The 16,416-nt window shown below is 35.5% G+C and overlaps 3 protein-coding genes across 7 annotated transcripts; 1 reads left to right on the top strand and 2 right to left on the bottom strand.

The window, feature by feature from the left end:
- Positions 1-1,455: 1,455 nt before the first annotated feature.
- Positions 1,456-3,434, top strand: LOC110626747 (transcription initiation factor TFIID subunit 9). The gene is made up of 3 exons (XM_021772816.2): positions 1,456-1,609; positions 2,398-2,656; positions 2,949-3,434. Exons 2-3 carry the CDS (start codon positions 2,399-2,401, stop codon positions 3,219-3,221), a joined length of 531 nt encoding a protein of 176 aa, XP_021628508.1. The 5' UTR covers positions 1,456-1,609; position 2,398; the 3' UTR covers positions 3,222-3,434.
- A 344-nt stretch (positions 3,435-3,778) lies between these two features.
- On the bottom strand, positions 3,779-9,021 carry LOC110626746 (probable GTP diphosphokinase RSH2, chloroplastic). 5 transcript variants are annotated; one of them, XM_021772815.2, is made up of 6 exons: positions 7,744-9,020; positions 7,477-7,662; positions 6,082-6,542; positions 5,201-5,359; positions 4,777-5,128; positions 3,779-4,391 (listed from the first exon to the last, which is right to left on the bottom strand). In XM_021772815.2, exons 1-6 carry the CDS (start codon positions 8,482-8,484, stop codon positions 4,080-4,082), a joined length of 2,211 nt encoding a protein of 736 aa, XP_021628507.1. In that variant the 5' UTR covers positions 8,485-9,020; the 3' UTR covers positions 3,779-4,079. The 5 variants fall into 5 exon arrangements, 3 of the variants coding, with proteins under 3 accessions (XP_021628507.1, XP_043817545.1, XP_043817544.1); XR_006352476.1 differs by having other exon boundaries at positions 4,340-4,461; positions 4,636-5,128; positions 7,744-9,021; XR_006352477.1 differs by having other exon boundaries at positions 4,340-4,391; positions 4,636-5,128; positions 7,744-9,021.
- Positions 9,022-14,364: 5,343 nt separating this feature from the next.
- On the bottom strand, positions 14,365-15,879 carry LOC110626663. The gene is made up of 4 exons (XM_043961861.1): positions 15,620-15,879; positions 15,244-15,502; positions 14,974-15,138; positions 14,365-14,907 (listed from the first exon to the last, which is right to left on the bottom strand). The coding sequence occupies exons 1-4, from the start codon at positions 15,877-15,879 to the stop codon at positions 14,365-14,367; spliced, it is 1,227 nt and encodes a 408-aa protein (XP_043817796.1).
- Between the last annotated feature and the right edge of the window lie 537 nt (positions 15,880-16,416).

The raw sequence follows: 16,416 nt of genomic DNA, 5'->3' as shown, positions 1-16,416 counted from the left end.
TTTTTTAAAAAATTACTTTTAAGCATAAATTTAAAGTGGGTAGGGCTAGCTGCATTACTTTGCTTCATACCCATAATCCAAAATTGCTTGGGATCACATATGAACACAGCAGCAGAGTAATTGAAAGATTCAGATACCTTTCTTCCAAACATTTTCTTACCATTATTTTTATCTTGACGTTATCTTCAGCACCTTTACCTTTCTTTTTCTCTCCACTTTTTGGACGGCTTGTCTGTTGGACTACTTTCTTTGTGGATGTAATCACCAGCTTTCCACATAGATTCCTTCATTGCTTCCTTCTCCTTCTTCCTCCTATAAATCCAGCAACTCATCTTTAGTTTTGGCCCAAAACCAACCTTCAACTTGAGTCTCACCAATGGCTACCTATTCTTACAGTGGTGCTAGTGGTAGCCACAACTCATCACAGAGAGGATTAGCCATGGTGTTGGCTCTAGCATCCGCAGTAGTGTTATCACCATTGTATGTGAATCGAAGAAACGATTCTCATTTTCTCGAGACCAAATGGAGCTCTGGTTTTGTTCTTCCAATGGTTCTTGCTGGACTTATAATCGCCATTAGAACTACTTCATTGTCTTCTTCTTCATCGACATCGTCAGTCGAAAACAGAGGTAGAGATTCATTGATCCCTTCGCCGGATCCTTCTTGGGTGCTTAGAATTGGGAGCTCCTCTTGGGGACTTGCTGGGATTCTAGGGATGCTCATGCTTGTGCTTTCATGGCAAGAATCCGTTCAAGAATTCTTCTGGAGATAGACAAAAGAAAGAATTTTAATCTTCTTTCTATCGTGTTCTGATTATTTGCTTTAATAATTAGAAGTTTAGTTATGTTATTCTCTTTTGAATCAAATGAAAGCAAACCGAGCAATAACTTCTTTTTTCTTTTTAGATTTAGGTAAAAAATTTATTATTTAATCCATACATTATTAAAAAAATTTACTAATTAATCTATCAAACTTTAAAATATATATTAACACATTTATAATTTTTCTAAAAAATTATTAATTAATTTTAATTTAAAAAAAATGTAATTAATTTTTTAATTTTATAAAAAAATATATTAATTATTTTTATATTAAAAATATCTTATATTTTTTATAATATTTAACACTTAAAATTAATAAAAGATTAATTAATAATATTTTAAAATTTTATATTTTTTAAAATTAATAAATTAATTAATAATTTTTTTAATATAAAAATTAAATAGTATTTTTTAAATATATATATATATATATATATATATATATATATATATATATATAATTTCATTCAAATTTTTAAAAAATTAAATTAATAAATTTTTTAGAGATTAAATAGTAAATGTTTTTAAAAATAAATATAAAATTTTATTGAAATTTTTAAGAAATTGAGTGTATATAAATGTATAAAAAGGAAATGGAGGAATAAATAAATGGAGTGGGAAAGGAAAACGGTGTCGTTCGCAATAGTTTTTATATAGCGACCAGTCACCGTCGTCCTCCTAGTAACAGGAGCAGAAGTCTCGTCCCTCCTGGTTCCTGCCTCATTTTCCAAGCCGTCGAGGCAACTCACCGATTTCCGAGTTCTTACACGGCCGACCCAGTTTCCAAGGTTAGCTTTTGAATTTATTTTTCCCGTGCTTCTGTCCATCCGTTGGTTATCCTTTCTGTTTGTTTGATGTTTACCGACAAATCGCGGGAAATTTGAGCGCAAATTTGTTTGTGCAGATATTAGAAGCTCTCTATTTAATTGTTTGGATTTTTATTAGAAGCAGCGTAATATGAGCTTGATTGTTGGCTTTCATTTGTTAGGGATGATTTATGGTCTTGGATACTTTGGTATGTGGAGTTAGGGTTTGCAGAATTCTCTTTCTGTGAAACCCAACTTTTTATATTGACTTGTGCGGGTTGTTTCTGCTTATGGTTCACTAACTTAAAGCATCATTGAACATAAAATCTGTTACATTATGGTCTCCATAATTGAGAAACGTTCTTGTGAAGTCCTTCAAAATTTATCACAAACGTTATACAAAAGTTTGTGTCTTTAGCCTTCAATCTTAACAAATGGAAAGGGACAACAGCATCATAACTATCCCCACTTATTGCATAGCAGCCGTCAATCAGATCAGAAGCTTTTCATGGATATTCTACATCTTTATACTTTATAATCTAGCTTGATTTGTCCATAGATCCATACTGTAGGTTATTGCTTTGTGCTGACGTTTATTTTAACAACCCAATTTAATTGGTGTCCTGTTCTCATTAATTCTTATCACTTGGTTGGTTTGGATTTTAGTTTAAGAGATGTTTCTGGTAGGAAATAAAGCATGGCCTTGTTTTGGTTTCACATATGAAATTTGTAATGTGGATCTTGATGTTGGATGTGGATCCTGTTTAAAGAATGGCAGAGGGAGAAGAGGACTTGCCAAGAGATGCAAAGATTGTCAAATCGCTTCTGAAATCAATGGGCGTGGAGGATTATGAACCTCGTGTTATACACCAGTTTCTAGAGCTTTGGTATCGTTATGTTGTTGATGTGTTGACAGATGCACAAGTTTACTCTGAGCATGCTGGCAAATCTGCAATTGACTGTGATGATGTCAAGCTTGCTATTCAGTCAAAAGTAAATTTCAGCTTCTCGCAACCACCACCAAGAGAGGTATGTATCAATCCATGGTGCTGTAAGCATCATTATTTATTATTTTTCAACACAAAGATTACCTTATTGCATTTAGAAGAAACATAGCAACTTCAGAATCCTTATATTGGCGTACAGACAGTAGGCTTCCTTATATTGGCGTACAGACAATAGGCTTTCTTTTAACACTTGCAATTGAATTTAAATTAGCTGGAGAAGACATAACCTTTATTTTGATTAATTTTGTTAGTGCTTCTCTGCATCTCTCATAAAAGTCTGAATGAATACGCCTAACATTGTCGTAATGCATCAGGTTTTATTGGAATTGGCTAGAAAAAGGAACAAAATCCCATTGCCAAAGTCAATAACTGGACCTGGTATCCCACTCCCACCAGAGCAGGACACCTTGATTAGCCCGAATTACCAACTTGCTATCCCAAAGAAGCAGCCTGCCCAGGCAGTAGAAGAAACGGAGGAGGATGAAGAAAGCGCTGATCTCAATCCATCACAAGAGCCAAAGGCTGATGTCCCACAACATAATACTCCTCAAAGAGTATCCTTTCCCCTTACCAAACGTCCCAAGTAAGAATTTTAGGCTCTCAAAGTTAACACATTTGAGAAAATCATGGACCCATGATGAGAAGGATGTCCTGTATCTCTATGAAGAACTGACAGATGTATCAATTAAGAAGGAAATGAGAAAACGAGAAAACTTGGTATCCTTTTTTTTTCTCTCTTATTTGACTGCTTCAAGTGTATTTAATCAATTTCACTTTTATAAAAATTAATTTCACATCCAGTGGTGGAGTACTTCTAGTTTCTCGTTGGATTTTATGCGGGAAGTCTTTTGGTCTTGCCTTCTCTTCTTGTTTTCCCCGTTTGAAATGAGGAACTGAAAGGTAGAGTTCCCTCTACCTTTTCTTTTCTGTCTTTGGTTTGGTTTGATTAAAAGTAAATTATTTCAGAAACAGCAAATTAATATAGCAAATTAATGTATTCAACTTATTTAATTGACATTTTATTTCAAAACATCAGAAATTTAGAGAACTACTGAACACAAGCTCATATATCTACTGAAGTGGGCTTGCAGGCATGGGATTCTTCTGCAGCCTATGTATTGGTAGCTTATAACAAAAGGACCGATAAAAGCGAACAAACTGCAGCATTTTTGCTTCAAAGCTTGAAGAGTTCAATAACATTTTAAATCTACAGGCCAGTTGCCAAATGATACAATACTGCCTTCAGAGGAAGCTTTGGCACAATTTAGTAGCCTGCATCCAATGTGGGAATATGAAATAAATCTTTTGGTGGCTCTTTTGAATGTAATTAGTCATTGTGTCCTAATACCAGAACCATTATAGCTGTTCTGTACAAACATATGTATACACAAGAATAACCAATGGTCACTAAATGGTATGCTACTTGACATACGATCACTTAACAGTCAGCTTCTCCAGCCAACCGTCCCACCAGAGGCAGTTGCTGTACTCGAGACATTAGTTGATCCCTTGTCGTACATGCGCTGAATCTCTTCCCTGCACTCCGTCAAACACTTGTCAGGTATAGCTGGAGTCAGCTCTACCACATCCCCCATCTTCAGCTTGCATGTGGGATCACTCAATGGCTTGTGATTCAACCTTGGCCTCAATTCTTCCTTTACAGGGAACCCATATGGAGACCATCTCGAGCTTCCCCGCCCAACCCTTTCCAGCAAATCCATCATAGTTGAGTTTGCAAGAAACTCTTGCACTGACATCTGTAACATCCACAAAGTTATTTTACTTTTTTGAGTCACTAGGAAATACTATTGATAGGAGAAATAACCTCTGCAAAGGCACGAGTGCTTAGTCAGCTTTGGAAAGTAAAGATGAAACTTAACTTGCTTAAAATACTCTAAAAAACCGTACTAGTATCCACCGCCACTTTGTTTTTACCAAACAACAACAGGCAGGCTGATCATTATTATCCAATGTTAAATTACCGATTACCACCTAAATTACCTAGTATGAAGAAATTGACATGTACACCGTACACCAGGTAGGAGTATTGCTTAAAACAGGTCTCAAGGAAAAATGGTAACAGATGGTCTTTCAATACCTATTTATAACAAAATCAGACCCATGGAAATGAAGGAATCAAACCTTGTCATTCTCAATCATGATGACAAAGACAGGTCCATCCTGGCCACATTGGGGCTTGTAGGAATATGGGCAATCATCAGAATGAGTAGGGAATGCACAGGGAGACTTAACGGAATCAGCATGGCCATTGGAAGGCCGGTCTTTGCTCATTGCCTCACACTGCCATGTCAGAACCCATCGAGCCCACTCAACCATCTGAAGCACAAATGAAGAGTGTTGGCAATCACCTTCCTTGTATCTCCAATGAGCTGCAAATCCAAACTCAGCTTGCAAATGCATCTGCTTTGTACGGATTTGAACTTCAAGTGGCACCATTCCTTCAGGCCTTACTACAGTATGGAGAGATTGATACCTGAAGATTAAAGTCAAAGTCAGGCAGAAGAATAATTTACTAGAAGCACACAACTGCTGAACTAAATTATACCCATTGAACTTAGGATGATTTATGTAATCTTTGAATTTTCCAGGTAATTCAGCCCACAACTGGTGAACAACTCCCAATGCCCTATAGCAGTCTTCCTCATTTTCAAGAATCAGACGCAGACCATGAATATCATGAATCTCATCCATGTTGAGCTTCTTCCTACATAATTTAAACCATCACATCATTAAATAAATAAAAAAATATTATCTACCAAAAGTTTTCATTTTGAAGTTTCATGCTGTGATAATATGTGCCCACCATTTAAGCATGTTGCATGTATGTGACCTATGGTTTGACCATTACTTCAACCAAAAAAACAGGCCTATAATTCATAAATTCTAGTATTTATACAAAAGCTGCAGCAACACCAATAATGTAAAATCCACATGATGTAGCACCAGAATAAGTGAGAGAGAAACCTTTAAAGGCAAGAGAACTAATTCTGAAAATTGTATATTACCAATAAATTCACAACAAAGTCTCCGCAAATAATAAGAAGCTAGCCCCTTGTATGAAGCTTACAAGCCTAATCAAAGTAGAAATAAAAATCCTAACTAATTAGGAAGAAACAAAATTCCAACCCTGGTCAAATTAGAAATAGAAATCCTAATCAATCAGGAATAAACAAAATTCCTAGTTCCTATATTTATATTTCTTCCAAAAATAAGTACTCCTAAAATCTCTATTATTGCGATTTGCCTCATCAAATCCAAGGGGTCATCAATTCAATTTAACTGCTTGGTAGACTATAGCTGTCAGACAGGAGACCGGTGACTCTTTCAAGCTCCATTTCCATTTTCATTTTTTTATCAGGCATTGCCAGATTAAGATTTGGAAGACATATTTCTCATGCAGAGAGACAAAAAAGAAAGAGAACTCACTTCAACATTTTGCAATAAATGCTATACAAGCTTTTATGCCGTCCAGACAGAACATGGTATGAAATGCCTTCATCCTTAAGAGCTTGCTCCAATTTCTCTATTGCAGAAGTAATCATTGCCTCATCAAATGACAGCACAAGTCTAGAGGACAAATCTCTGTGCTGCTCTGGGTTGAGATGCTTGAAACACAGGTTCTCTAATTGCTCTTTCCAACTAAAGATTCCTAAACGATTTGCCAATGGAGCAAATATCTCTAAAGTCTCCTTAGCAAATCTCTGTTGCTTGATCAAAGGCAATGCATCTAATGTCATCATATTATGCAATCGATCTGCCAACTTTATCAGGACAGCCCTGGCATCTGCCATAGCAAGGAACATGGTATGCAACCGATCTGCTTCAACAGTCTTGCTTGCTGTGTTGTTCTCACGTGCAAGCTTACTCAAGTGACTAAGCTTAGATACCTGATTCAAAAGCAACTTCTAAGATAATCGAAAAAATCAACTTCTAAGATAATCGAAAAAATCAACGGAAAACAAATCTTTCAAATATTATTCTAGTGTTCCACATTATGAACATTAAGAAGATGAGTGGAGAAATGAGCTCCAAAAGCTTATCAACCTTAGCTGCTATTTGATGCTGTGACTGTCAAGAAAATTATCAGCGTTCCTATGAGTAGATAAATTTCCACATGTTAGCCTAGTAGTGTCTACTATGCTTAGAAACAATAAGGAGCATAAAAGGCCATGATAGAAAAAGCCAACCAGTTCATTTTGAAGGGAAAACAGGGCTTCAAACAAAAGAGAGTAATATTTTTACTAGTTTTCCCAATTAATAATAAAAGGGAGTATTTAGACGAGAGACAGCAAGCTTGATTAGTTTCCCAGAAAGATAAAGGCGCTAAATTCAATATAAGTTAGCAATTCATAAGTCGATAATTGTGAAAGATACCATTACAAGATCATGATCTCAACTCAATGAATGCCCGATTCATACAAGGGAACCACATCATAGTATGACAGCCACAACCCTGACCAGTTAACACAAATTTTGGTTGGTAGGAAGGACCAAAAGAGCTCTTCTATTCACTAAAGTCCAGAAATACAAGAAACCAACCTAAAAAAGACAAGTCATCTACATATTAAACTTAACATTGGGTTTCTTGATCTGACTAAACACGGAAATCATCTTTTATTAACTCACGCATACTCTTATTGGCCCAATGAAAATTCTATTGTAAAGAAATAAACAAGTTGCACATAGAATTGCATGTGCACTTCGTTTGAGACATGATTAATTGTGTATTGTTAATTTTTATAGAACAAAAGTTAGCATGTCCTTTTATGAACGCAATCGTCCTTCAGTAAGAGATTAAACAACAAAAGCCAATCCTCTTACCCCTTCCACCAAATCGGCTACCCCAGCTCCAAATGTCCTAAGGATATAGTCATAGCTTAAAAAAGCATCATCAAGAGTATCATGTAAAAGCCCTGCAGCAACCACTGTAGAGTTAGCGCCAATAGTTGCGAGCAAAACTGCAGTCTCCACACAATGCTGCAAATATGGATCCCCACTTGCCCGCATCTGGAAGCAACAAGTAAATATTATCAGTCCAAAACACTATAAAACAACAAAATCCAATCAAAATTCAAACTCCAGCTTTACCTGTCCTCTATGTGCTTTCTCAGCTTCATAAAAAGCCTTGATAACAAAATCATCGAAGAATACTTTGTGCCTCATCTGTGCCCCTAGCAGCAATTCTTTGGCATAAGGCTCATTATTAGCCTCCACAAATGTATCCTCCATGTTAAATGTCAGTTCATCAGCAGCAACAGATGAGGAACCCACATCAGTCCCAACACTGTGAACCTCAAAACTAGGCGAATCATAGTCAACACAGGAACCCAGCGCATTTCTCACGAACCCATTAAACAGTCCACTAGTCCCACTGCGAAATGAACCATGAATCGAACTTTGGAAACCGATATCAGCGCTTCTTTCTCGAGCAATCCTCACGGGAGGACTAGTAGAACACGAGACTGGACCTTGCAACACCGAAATTGGACTTTGATCCCTCTTTATAGAGGACCCACCGAGATATTTACTCGGTGAAAACCGAAACGAACAGCTCAATTCCTTCAAATCCTCTCCTCTATCATGCCACAAAGACCCCAGCTCCTCTCTGTCACCCGAAAACGATGAATGTTTCACTGGTGAAGACGAAAACAAACAGGACAAGCCTCCAACCACAGATTTATGCGAAGATGCACTAGATGAAGGTGTCGCTGAAGTTCTCGAGTTCAACTCAAAATCATACGTTGCGTGTGAGTTGATTTGGCACGGATGTGGCGCTGAACATACGCTGCTAGGCGGGCTCGCATATAAAGCTATCGTTGAGACAGCCATAGGCAGTAGGCACTATTGAAACCAGATTTTGGTTTAGATCACAAACAAAAAAGAAACCCAAATCAAGCAATATGCTCAATTAGATTAAATTTTAACAAACACCCACTAATTTTCTCCTAAAACCAACAAATTTTGTAAGGGTTATACGTTCTTAATAATAAGGAACGGGCTTTTTTTAGAGAGAGAGAGAGAGATGTAAAGAAAGATCCAATTGGATCGTGAGCGTTAGAAATCTAGAAGACCTGGCTTAAAATTTATATCTATACACAAATCAACAAGAAGCACAGAACTGAAAATTGGGGGAGAGTGTTCTGTAATTTTAGGGATGTAAAAGAAGAGGCGACGAAGAAGAAAGAGAAGCAATTGTATGTACAGATTTTTAGAGATTTGCTTTCACTTTAGAAATGAACACAGAAAATGAATAAACGACAGAGAATTTACAGAAATCCCTAAAACCGAAATTGAAAGCAGAGAATAGTAAAAAACGCTTGGCCTCTGTAGAGAGATGAAGAACCTTCGGTTTCTTTTATTTCGTGTGACAATCTTCATCTCTATCTCCTTCATTGCTTAGCGGCCATGGAAAGGAACAGTGAAAGTACGGTTTTGTCCTCGGTGAATAACAGAAATAACGGTATTGTGCGCCTGGATATTATTTTGCAAATAATATTATTTATTATTATTTTTCATGTTTTTTTGAATAAATTTTTCATGTTTATTTAAAGTAATCAATAGCAAAAAATTGCAAGCGCGGCTGTCTGTCTACTTGGATTGCTTTTATTACTGGCACTGGATTTTCCAGGAAAATTTACCACGCATATTTCTGCATGGAAAATGCTAGTATTTTTCTGCATTAATATAAATTAGAAATTAAAATCTAATTTTATCCTCCAAAATTCATATTTTTATTTAATAAAATCAACCCTATTGATTTTGAAGTTTCAAACTACTTCAATTTTTAAAATTAACTATTTAGTTTCTCTAATTTTACTTCATATATATATTACTTTTATATATATATATATATATATATATAATTTTATTCGGATAAAATTATATATTTAAAAATTTATTAATAGATTATTTTATTAATTTTAATTATTAAATATTTTATTATTTAATTTATATAATATAAAAAAATATATTATGTAATTCTTTAATTTTATTCCTTATGACTGTCGAGTCTCATCCATCCTGAGTAAAGTCAGGTTCAAGTGAACTAATCAGTTCAAAATTTTTAAAATCATTCACCAACTCAGTATCTCATGTCTCGATCCAGACACGCCAAATTGAATGGGTTATTCGCGAGTCCAAGTTCAGTAAGAAGAAGCCCAACCAGTGATGTGACGTGAGGAAGAAGAGCTGATGCAGTCACTTCACAGCCCTGTCCACACGTAAATCAGGAGAATTAAATGGCCGCCTGATATAAAGAGGGGTCTGATACATTCGTACGAGTCTTAGTGACATAAACAAGTAGCACAATTGCAGAAAGTGGGGGAGACGTCACCAACATGTAAAAATCATTATTTGTCTGGCTTCTTCCTCAGTTTTATATCTTTATTTGTTTTTACAACTCTTATATATCCATATTACACTAGTTTATGAATCTGACTTCTATTTTTTTTTTTAATTTTGTATATTTTTTTATTAAATAGAATATTGAGATATGAGTAGGGGAAAAATCATATTTATTAATTCAGATAAAATATTATGAAAATATATATATAGTTTAAAAGGTGTGAATGATTAGTGAGTATGTATGACGTAAATCTTATCCTTTAATCATGTTTTATAATATTATTGATTAAACCATTATCTTAGTGACGTGTTTACAGCTGACTAATACTTAGTATCGTTGGAATGGCAATAGCATTGGAGCTCAAATTGAATTGTCGTTTTCCCATTGTGCTGCTTTTGTAAAACATCAAAGCTGGATTGGGGTCCACACTTTTGATATTTTATTACACATTAGTGGATCAGGAATCCTCTCAATCATTTTTTTATAAATATCTTCATGCATGAACCTCTTTAATTAATTAATAAAATATAGTAAAATTCCTTTTTTATATTTTTTATTCATAAATTAATAATACTTATAAATGTTTTGTAAAATCTATTTAAATTTAAAAAAAATAAAAGATTTTATTCCTTGAGCACTACAAACATTTTATTCGAATTTGGTTCGCATGGATTGCCGGAAAATATTATGGGCATATTCATACTTCATCCTCGGATTCGAAAAATGGATTGTGTAGGAATCGGACACAAAGGTCAGTAATCTTTAGGCAGAGAGCATTGTTTTTTTTTTTTAAAAAAAAAAAAGCTTTGTATGAAGATTCGATCATCACAATAAATTTATAAATATATAAAAAAATGTTGGTTTTAAAAAAAATCCCATTATTTCGGATAAAATAAAAGGGTACTATTGATAATTGGCTTGAGATGAGCGATAGCGCGCTCCACGTGTCCAATATGCTCCGAGCTTAATTAGCTGTTTGCTCGTCCATGATAACGACTCTCTTCAATTTCTATTGATTCTTCTACTGTCGTTTTACGTTTTATTTCAAGTTACGTGGATCACAAGGATTAAACACGTGGCGTGACTTCAGCAGCCACCGCAACCACGTGGTCAACTCGTGCTACCTAAACTTGTCCGTCGCAGACGGCTTGTTGGTTCGCCTTTCATTTCGGCGAGAACACAGGCGGTCACGCTCACTGCACGAGTTAATTGCACTGCCGACTCAGCCCTGCCCGAGCCACTTCTGCGTTTTGTTTTGATGTGGATCGTGTGTTCACCGTCAAAGCACCGCGAGAATGTGGACCGTGGAATCGGTAGGGCCCTATGTGAATCGGGTTTTATCAACGGTTTAGATTTGTGTGTTTGGTAGTGTCGTATGCTCCGAATCTGGATGGTCAAAAGTCAAAAGCAAATGATTTAACAGTGTAGAAATAGACTCCTGCTTTGGATTGGTTGCTAACTGATTACGTGCTTTGATTTGCTCATCGTGGATGTTAATAATTATTTATCTTAAATAAAAGGGAAAATTACTTTTTAGTCCCTGAAATTTAATATAATTAATACTTCTATCCCTCTATTTTGGCGACTCAACACTTAAGTGCCTCACTTTATTTTCTGTCCAAATTCGTAGTCCTTCCGTCCAAAATAGTCGTTTGGGACACGTGAATTGACAAAATTAACCCTCACTAAATCCAAACTCAAATGCCTCTTCTTCTTTTTCTCCTTATTTTTCCTACCATTTTCTACAACTTTTTCTTCTTCTTCTTCTTTCTTCTTCCTACCCTCCTTTCTGCAACTTCTTCTTCTTCTTCTTCTTCTTCTTCTTATTCTTCTTCTTCTTCTTCCTACCCTTTTTGCAACTTTTTCTTTTTCTTCTTCTTCTTTCTTCTTCTTTCTTCTTCTTCTTCTTCTTCTTTAACTGGAGAAAACATGAAAGAGAAAAAAAAAATAGAAATTTCACATTAAGAGAAGGGTATTTCTAGAAAAAATTATCACCTCTCACTTTTGACTCTTTGACCAAACGGTTTAAATGGACGGAAGGACTACGAATTTGGACGGAAGAGAAAGTGAGGGACTTAAATGTTGGGTCGCCAAAATAGAGAGACATAAGTGTTAATTATGTTAAATCTCAGGAACTAAAAAGTAATTTTTCTTAAATAAAATTATCATGATTGAAATTTTAAATTTATTTATTTTTTCCGATTTAATTTTCTCATTTTATTTTGGAATAGGCAACAACGTTTTTGAGTATTTACACTAATTATTAGCTATTCATATTTCTTTAAAAAAATGTTCAAAAATTGAATTTCTTGCTGAAAGTTTTCACTTGTTTCTTCAAAATATAAAAAAATAATATTATAGTGTTTAAAGCATTTTTTTAATTTATTTTAAAATCAATAAATAGAAGTATGATAAAAAAAAATAAGTTGTATATTTTATTTATTTATTTTTTTCTAGTTTTGTTATATCAGACATTTAACAATTTGGCTTTTAAGAATTATATATGAATTCGCACTCCAACACTTAGTTTGGTGGAAAGTGCATTCTTGTAATCTTGAGAGGTCTAAGGTTCGACTCCCCAACCCCTATTTCAAAAAAAAAATCATATATGAATTTTAAATTAATAGTCTAATGAATTTATTTTCACATTTAAACGGTAGAAAAATTGGTGAAGTTTTGAATTTGTGAGGTATTAAATGTGAAATTGTTTAGTATATTAGATAAAACAATAATTCCAAATTCAGGGAAGGCAAGTTCACGTGCGTGACATAACATGTGTATCAACGTAAAAAGCCAAATAGCCAATCATATTGCGTGAAGGAAAGAGAGTGTTGTGTTTTTTTTAAAGGAAGGAGAGTGTTGAAACGTGCAAGCCAAAATTCTTGCACGCGTTAGGACGAGATATTGCTGCTACTTTGCCGTTACGCTACCTTTTTTTTTTTGGAAAAATGTTTTTAAAGTAATTTTAAAATTAAACATTGTTTTTTATATCAAAAATTTTAAAAAAGAATTCTTACTTACACCATTACACCATACTATTTATTTTTCAAATCAATAAAAAATTAATTAATGTTAATATGAAGTTCCGTCAATAATGGAAAAGAAAATATTTTGATAGAAAGTTCTTAAAAAAATAAGAAAAAAATTTCATGAAAAGAAAAAAAAGGATGGAAAAAGGATTAGAAGAGAGGCCGTAGAGATATGGCCTGGATTTCAGCGTCTTCTTTTTTATTTTTGTAACGCCCCGAAAAACCGGACTGCTACCGGCGCTAGGATTCGGGTCGACTTAAGGCCGCCGGGACCCGTAGCAAGCCTGACATATAACCTGTAAACCTGTATAATCCCATACATGATCAACAACATGCATAAAAATTAAAACTTTTCTTCATACATACTGTCATCAACTAACTCAACCTGTGCATACTCTGATCATATAAATAACATAGTCCCTCTGTGGGATCTCATCAAGCCTTAAAGGCAAAACAACCTGTGTTGAGTTAGTTTACATAAACATCATAACATAAGATCATGTATATACAAAAGGGATTAACAATATACTATGGTCAAGCACAACTCTATCCTCAATAACCTCATTACATGACAATTGTAATTTTAGTCTTTAATTTTGCTGGTCATACTTTTCTAGTATCCTTCGGACCTTCCCTCATTTTTGAGCAAGGGAAGTGAGCTTTCTCTCACTAATTACTTGTTTTTTTATATATTATTTATGGTGTTTTAATTTTTATTATTTTATTATACTACATTATTGTAGTCGCTTTGGTGAGCGCAACTCTAATTCTGTCAGTGATTATAGTGAAAGTCAGTACTACTGCGGTGTGATGTTATGACGATCTTTTTTTATCTGTTTGATTATTGATTTATTTTTTTATTTGTTTGCCTTTTGCTTTAGCTGTTTATCCATTCGATTATCGCTGGTTTGATTAGAATTTTTTTTTATTTTAATTTATTTTGATTTGATTTGATTTATTTCTACTTAAATTTGATTTTTTTTATTTGTTGAATTTAGGTTTTGATGTTTTGTTTGATTTCTGTCTTTGGGTCTTTGATGTATATTGGAGCACTATTTATAATTATGCCAATGGGCTTGAAAATGCAATTCCTTTGTAGGATATAAAACAAAAAACACAATAATGTAAGATTTATAATTGAGACTTAATATGATTTGAATTTATATTTAATTTTAATTTTTATTAATTAAGTGAAAACTTATCAAATTAAATTTTATTTTCATTTAATTTTATAACGGCCCGTATCTCGAATAACTCAATCATATCAATTAATTCAATTATTTAACCACAAGAGTATGTTCATTGTAGTTTTTTTTGAAAATGAAAGAAATATTATTAACTCAAAGCGATCAAGGAAACTATATAAGAAGGAGGGACATGAACCAAAACTCCTTGACCTGATTCAGAATGAGTCGATGTTGTTAGAACATGAGCGACATCATTCGCAGACCTGTGAATAAAAGCACATCTTGCTTCCTCATAACTGGATAGAAGCAATTTACAATCTTGAATCAAAAGACCAAAAGGTGATAAATCATCTAATGAAGCATTGTTAATGGACACAATAAGAACCTGAGCATCCGATTCGAAAAGAACTTGATCCCATCCGCACTCTTTAATCCAGCTCAATGCCTCTCGAAAAGCCACTGCCTCAGCACACTTAACCTCCATCTGACTGCAAAAACAGCCTGCTTTAGCCGCTATAAATCTATCATTAGCATTTCGGACTACACAGCCGAAGCCTAGCGAACTTCGTTGCGAGTTTAAAGAGGCGTCAATATTAACCTTAATCCAACCCTGCGGTGGAGGAGACCAAACAGTCAAAGCCGACACAACATTGGTGTAGCTGGTAGAATCAGAACAGGCCCCCCTCCATTGCTGCAAAAAATTCAGTGCCATGAAGAACACACCACTCGCAGTTCAACCCTGAGCTTTCCAAACAACATTATTTCTGTTATGCCACAAAGCCCAACATATCATTAGAATAAGGGAAGCATTCTCCGCAGAAGCAGTAAGGAAGGCTAAAGAGAACCACTCCCTAAGAGAGGCAGCGGAGAATGCAGGCCAACCCAAAGGCGAACTCAACCAGCAACTGCGGGCAAAAGGACACTAAACAAGAATATGTAGGATAGTCTCAGGAGCCTCATGACACAACGGACACATCGAATCAACCGAAACTCTCCTGGACTGAAGTAAAGAGAGGTAAGGAACTACATTAACTAAAGCACGCCAGCAGAAATTAAGCACTTTAGGAGGCACCTTCGTCTTCCAAATACGACTCCATATCTCACTACCTTCCCTATATCGAAACCCAGCAACCAGAAATCTGTAAGCACTCTTAACAGAATAGTGACCCTTGGACGCAAACTTCCAGCACCACACATCTGGGTGCGAAGAAAGACTTAGAGGGATGTTCAAAATACAACTCCTGTCTCTATCATTGAACAACTGAGCTATTAAACTCTCATTCCATCTATGGCCGATCATAAGATCTGCAACAATAGAAAGAGTACAGTTCGGAGGAGGGGGTGTAGAAACCAATAAGTCGGGTGCCTCTTTCAACCAAGGGTGAGTCCAAATAGAAACTCACCTGCCATTCCCAATTCTCAAATAAGCACCAGCTTTAACCAGACTCTGAGTCGCCCATATACTACGCCACAAAAAGCTAGGATTGTGGCCCAAAGATGCTTCAAAAAAAGATGTTGTTGGAAAATAACGAGCCTTAAGAACGCGGGCCACTAAAGAATGAGGCCTGTTAATAATGTTCCAACCCTGCTTACCAAGCATGGCTAAGTTAAAATCATGGAGCGATTTAAAACCTAACCCGCCGTCCAGTCTGTGGTTCGCCATTCTATGCCAACCCAGTTAGTGAATACCGCGATTTTGATCAGCACCCTTACTCCACCAATATCGAGTCATCATACGCTGCAAATCAGCACATAAAGTCCGAGGCAGTAAAAACAAACTCATAACATAGTTTGGCAAAGCTTGGAGGACTGTTTTCAAGAGGACCTCCTTACCTGCTTGGGACAGCGCACGATGCTTCCATGAATTCAGCCGCTTCCATGAATTCAGCCGCTTCCACAAACGATCCTTAACAAAACTGAACACTTCCCTCTTGTTACTACCAACATGAGAAGGGAGTCCCAAATAATTACCCAAATTCGGCTTCTCCTCAATCTGGAGCACTAAACAGATAGAATCGCGAAGAGCCACAGGAGTATACTTGCTGAAAAAAAGAGATGATTTTTGAAAGTTAACCAATTGTCCAGATGCGTTCTCATAGATGCGAAGAATACGCTTGAGCTCCAACGCCTCTTGAACATTTGCTCTGAAGAAAATCAAGCTGTCATCCGCGAAAAAAAGGTAGGAGATCTGCGGGCCACC

This window comes from Manihot esculenta, chromosome 11, assembly GCF_001659605.2.
Source record: "Manihot esculenta cultivar AM560-2 chromosome 11, M.esculenta_v8, whole genome shotgun sequence".
Lineage (NCBI taxonomy): Eukaryota > Viridiplantae > Streptophyta > Magnoliopsida > Malpighiales > Euphorbiaceae > Manihot > Manihot esculenta.
The sequence above is the reverse complement of the archived record's forward strand: the minus strand, read 5'-3'. Positions and strand labels throughout refer to the sequence as shown.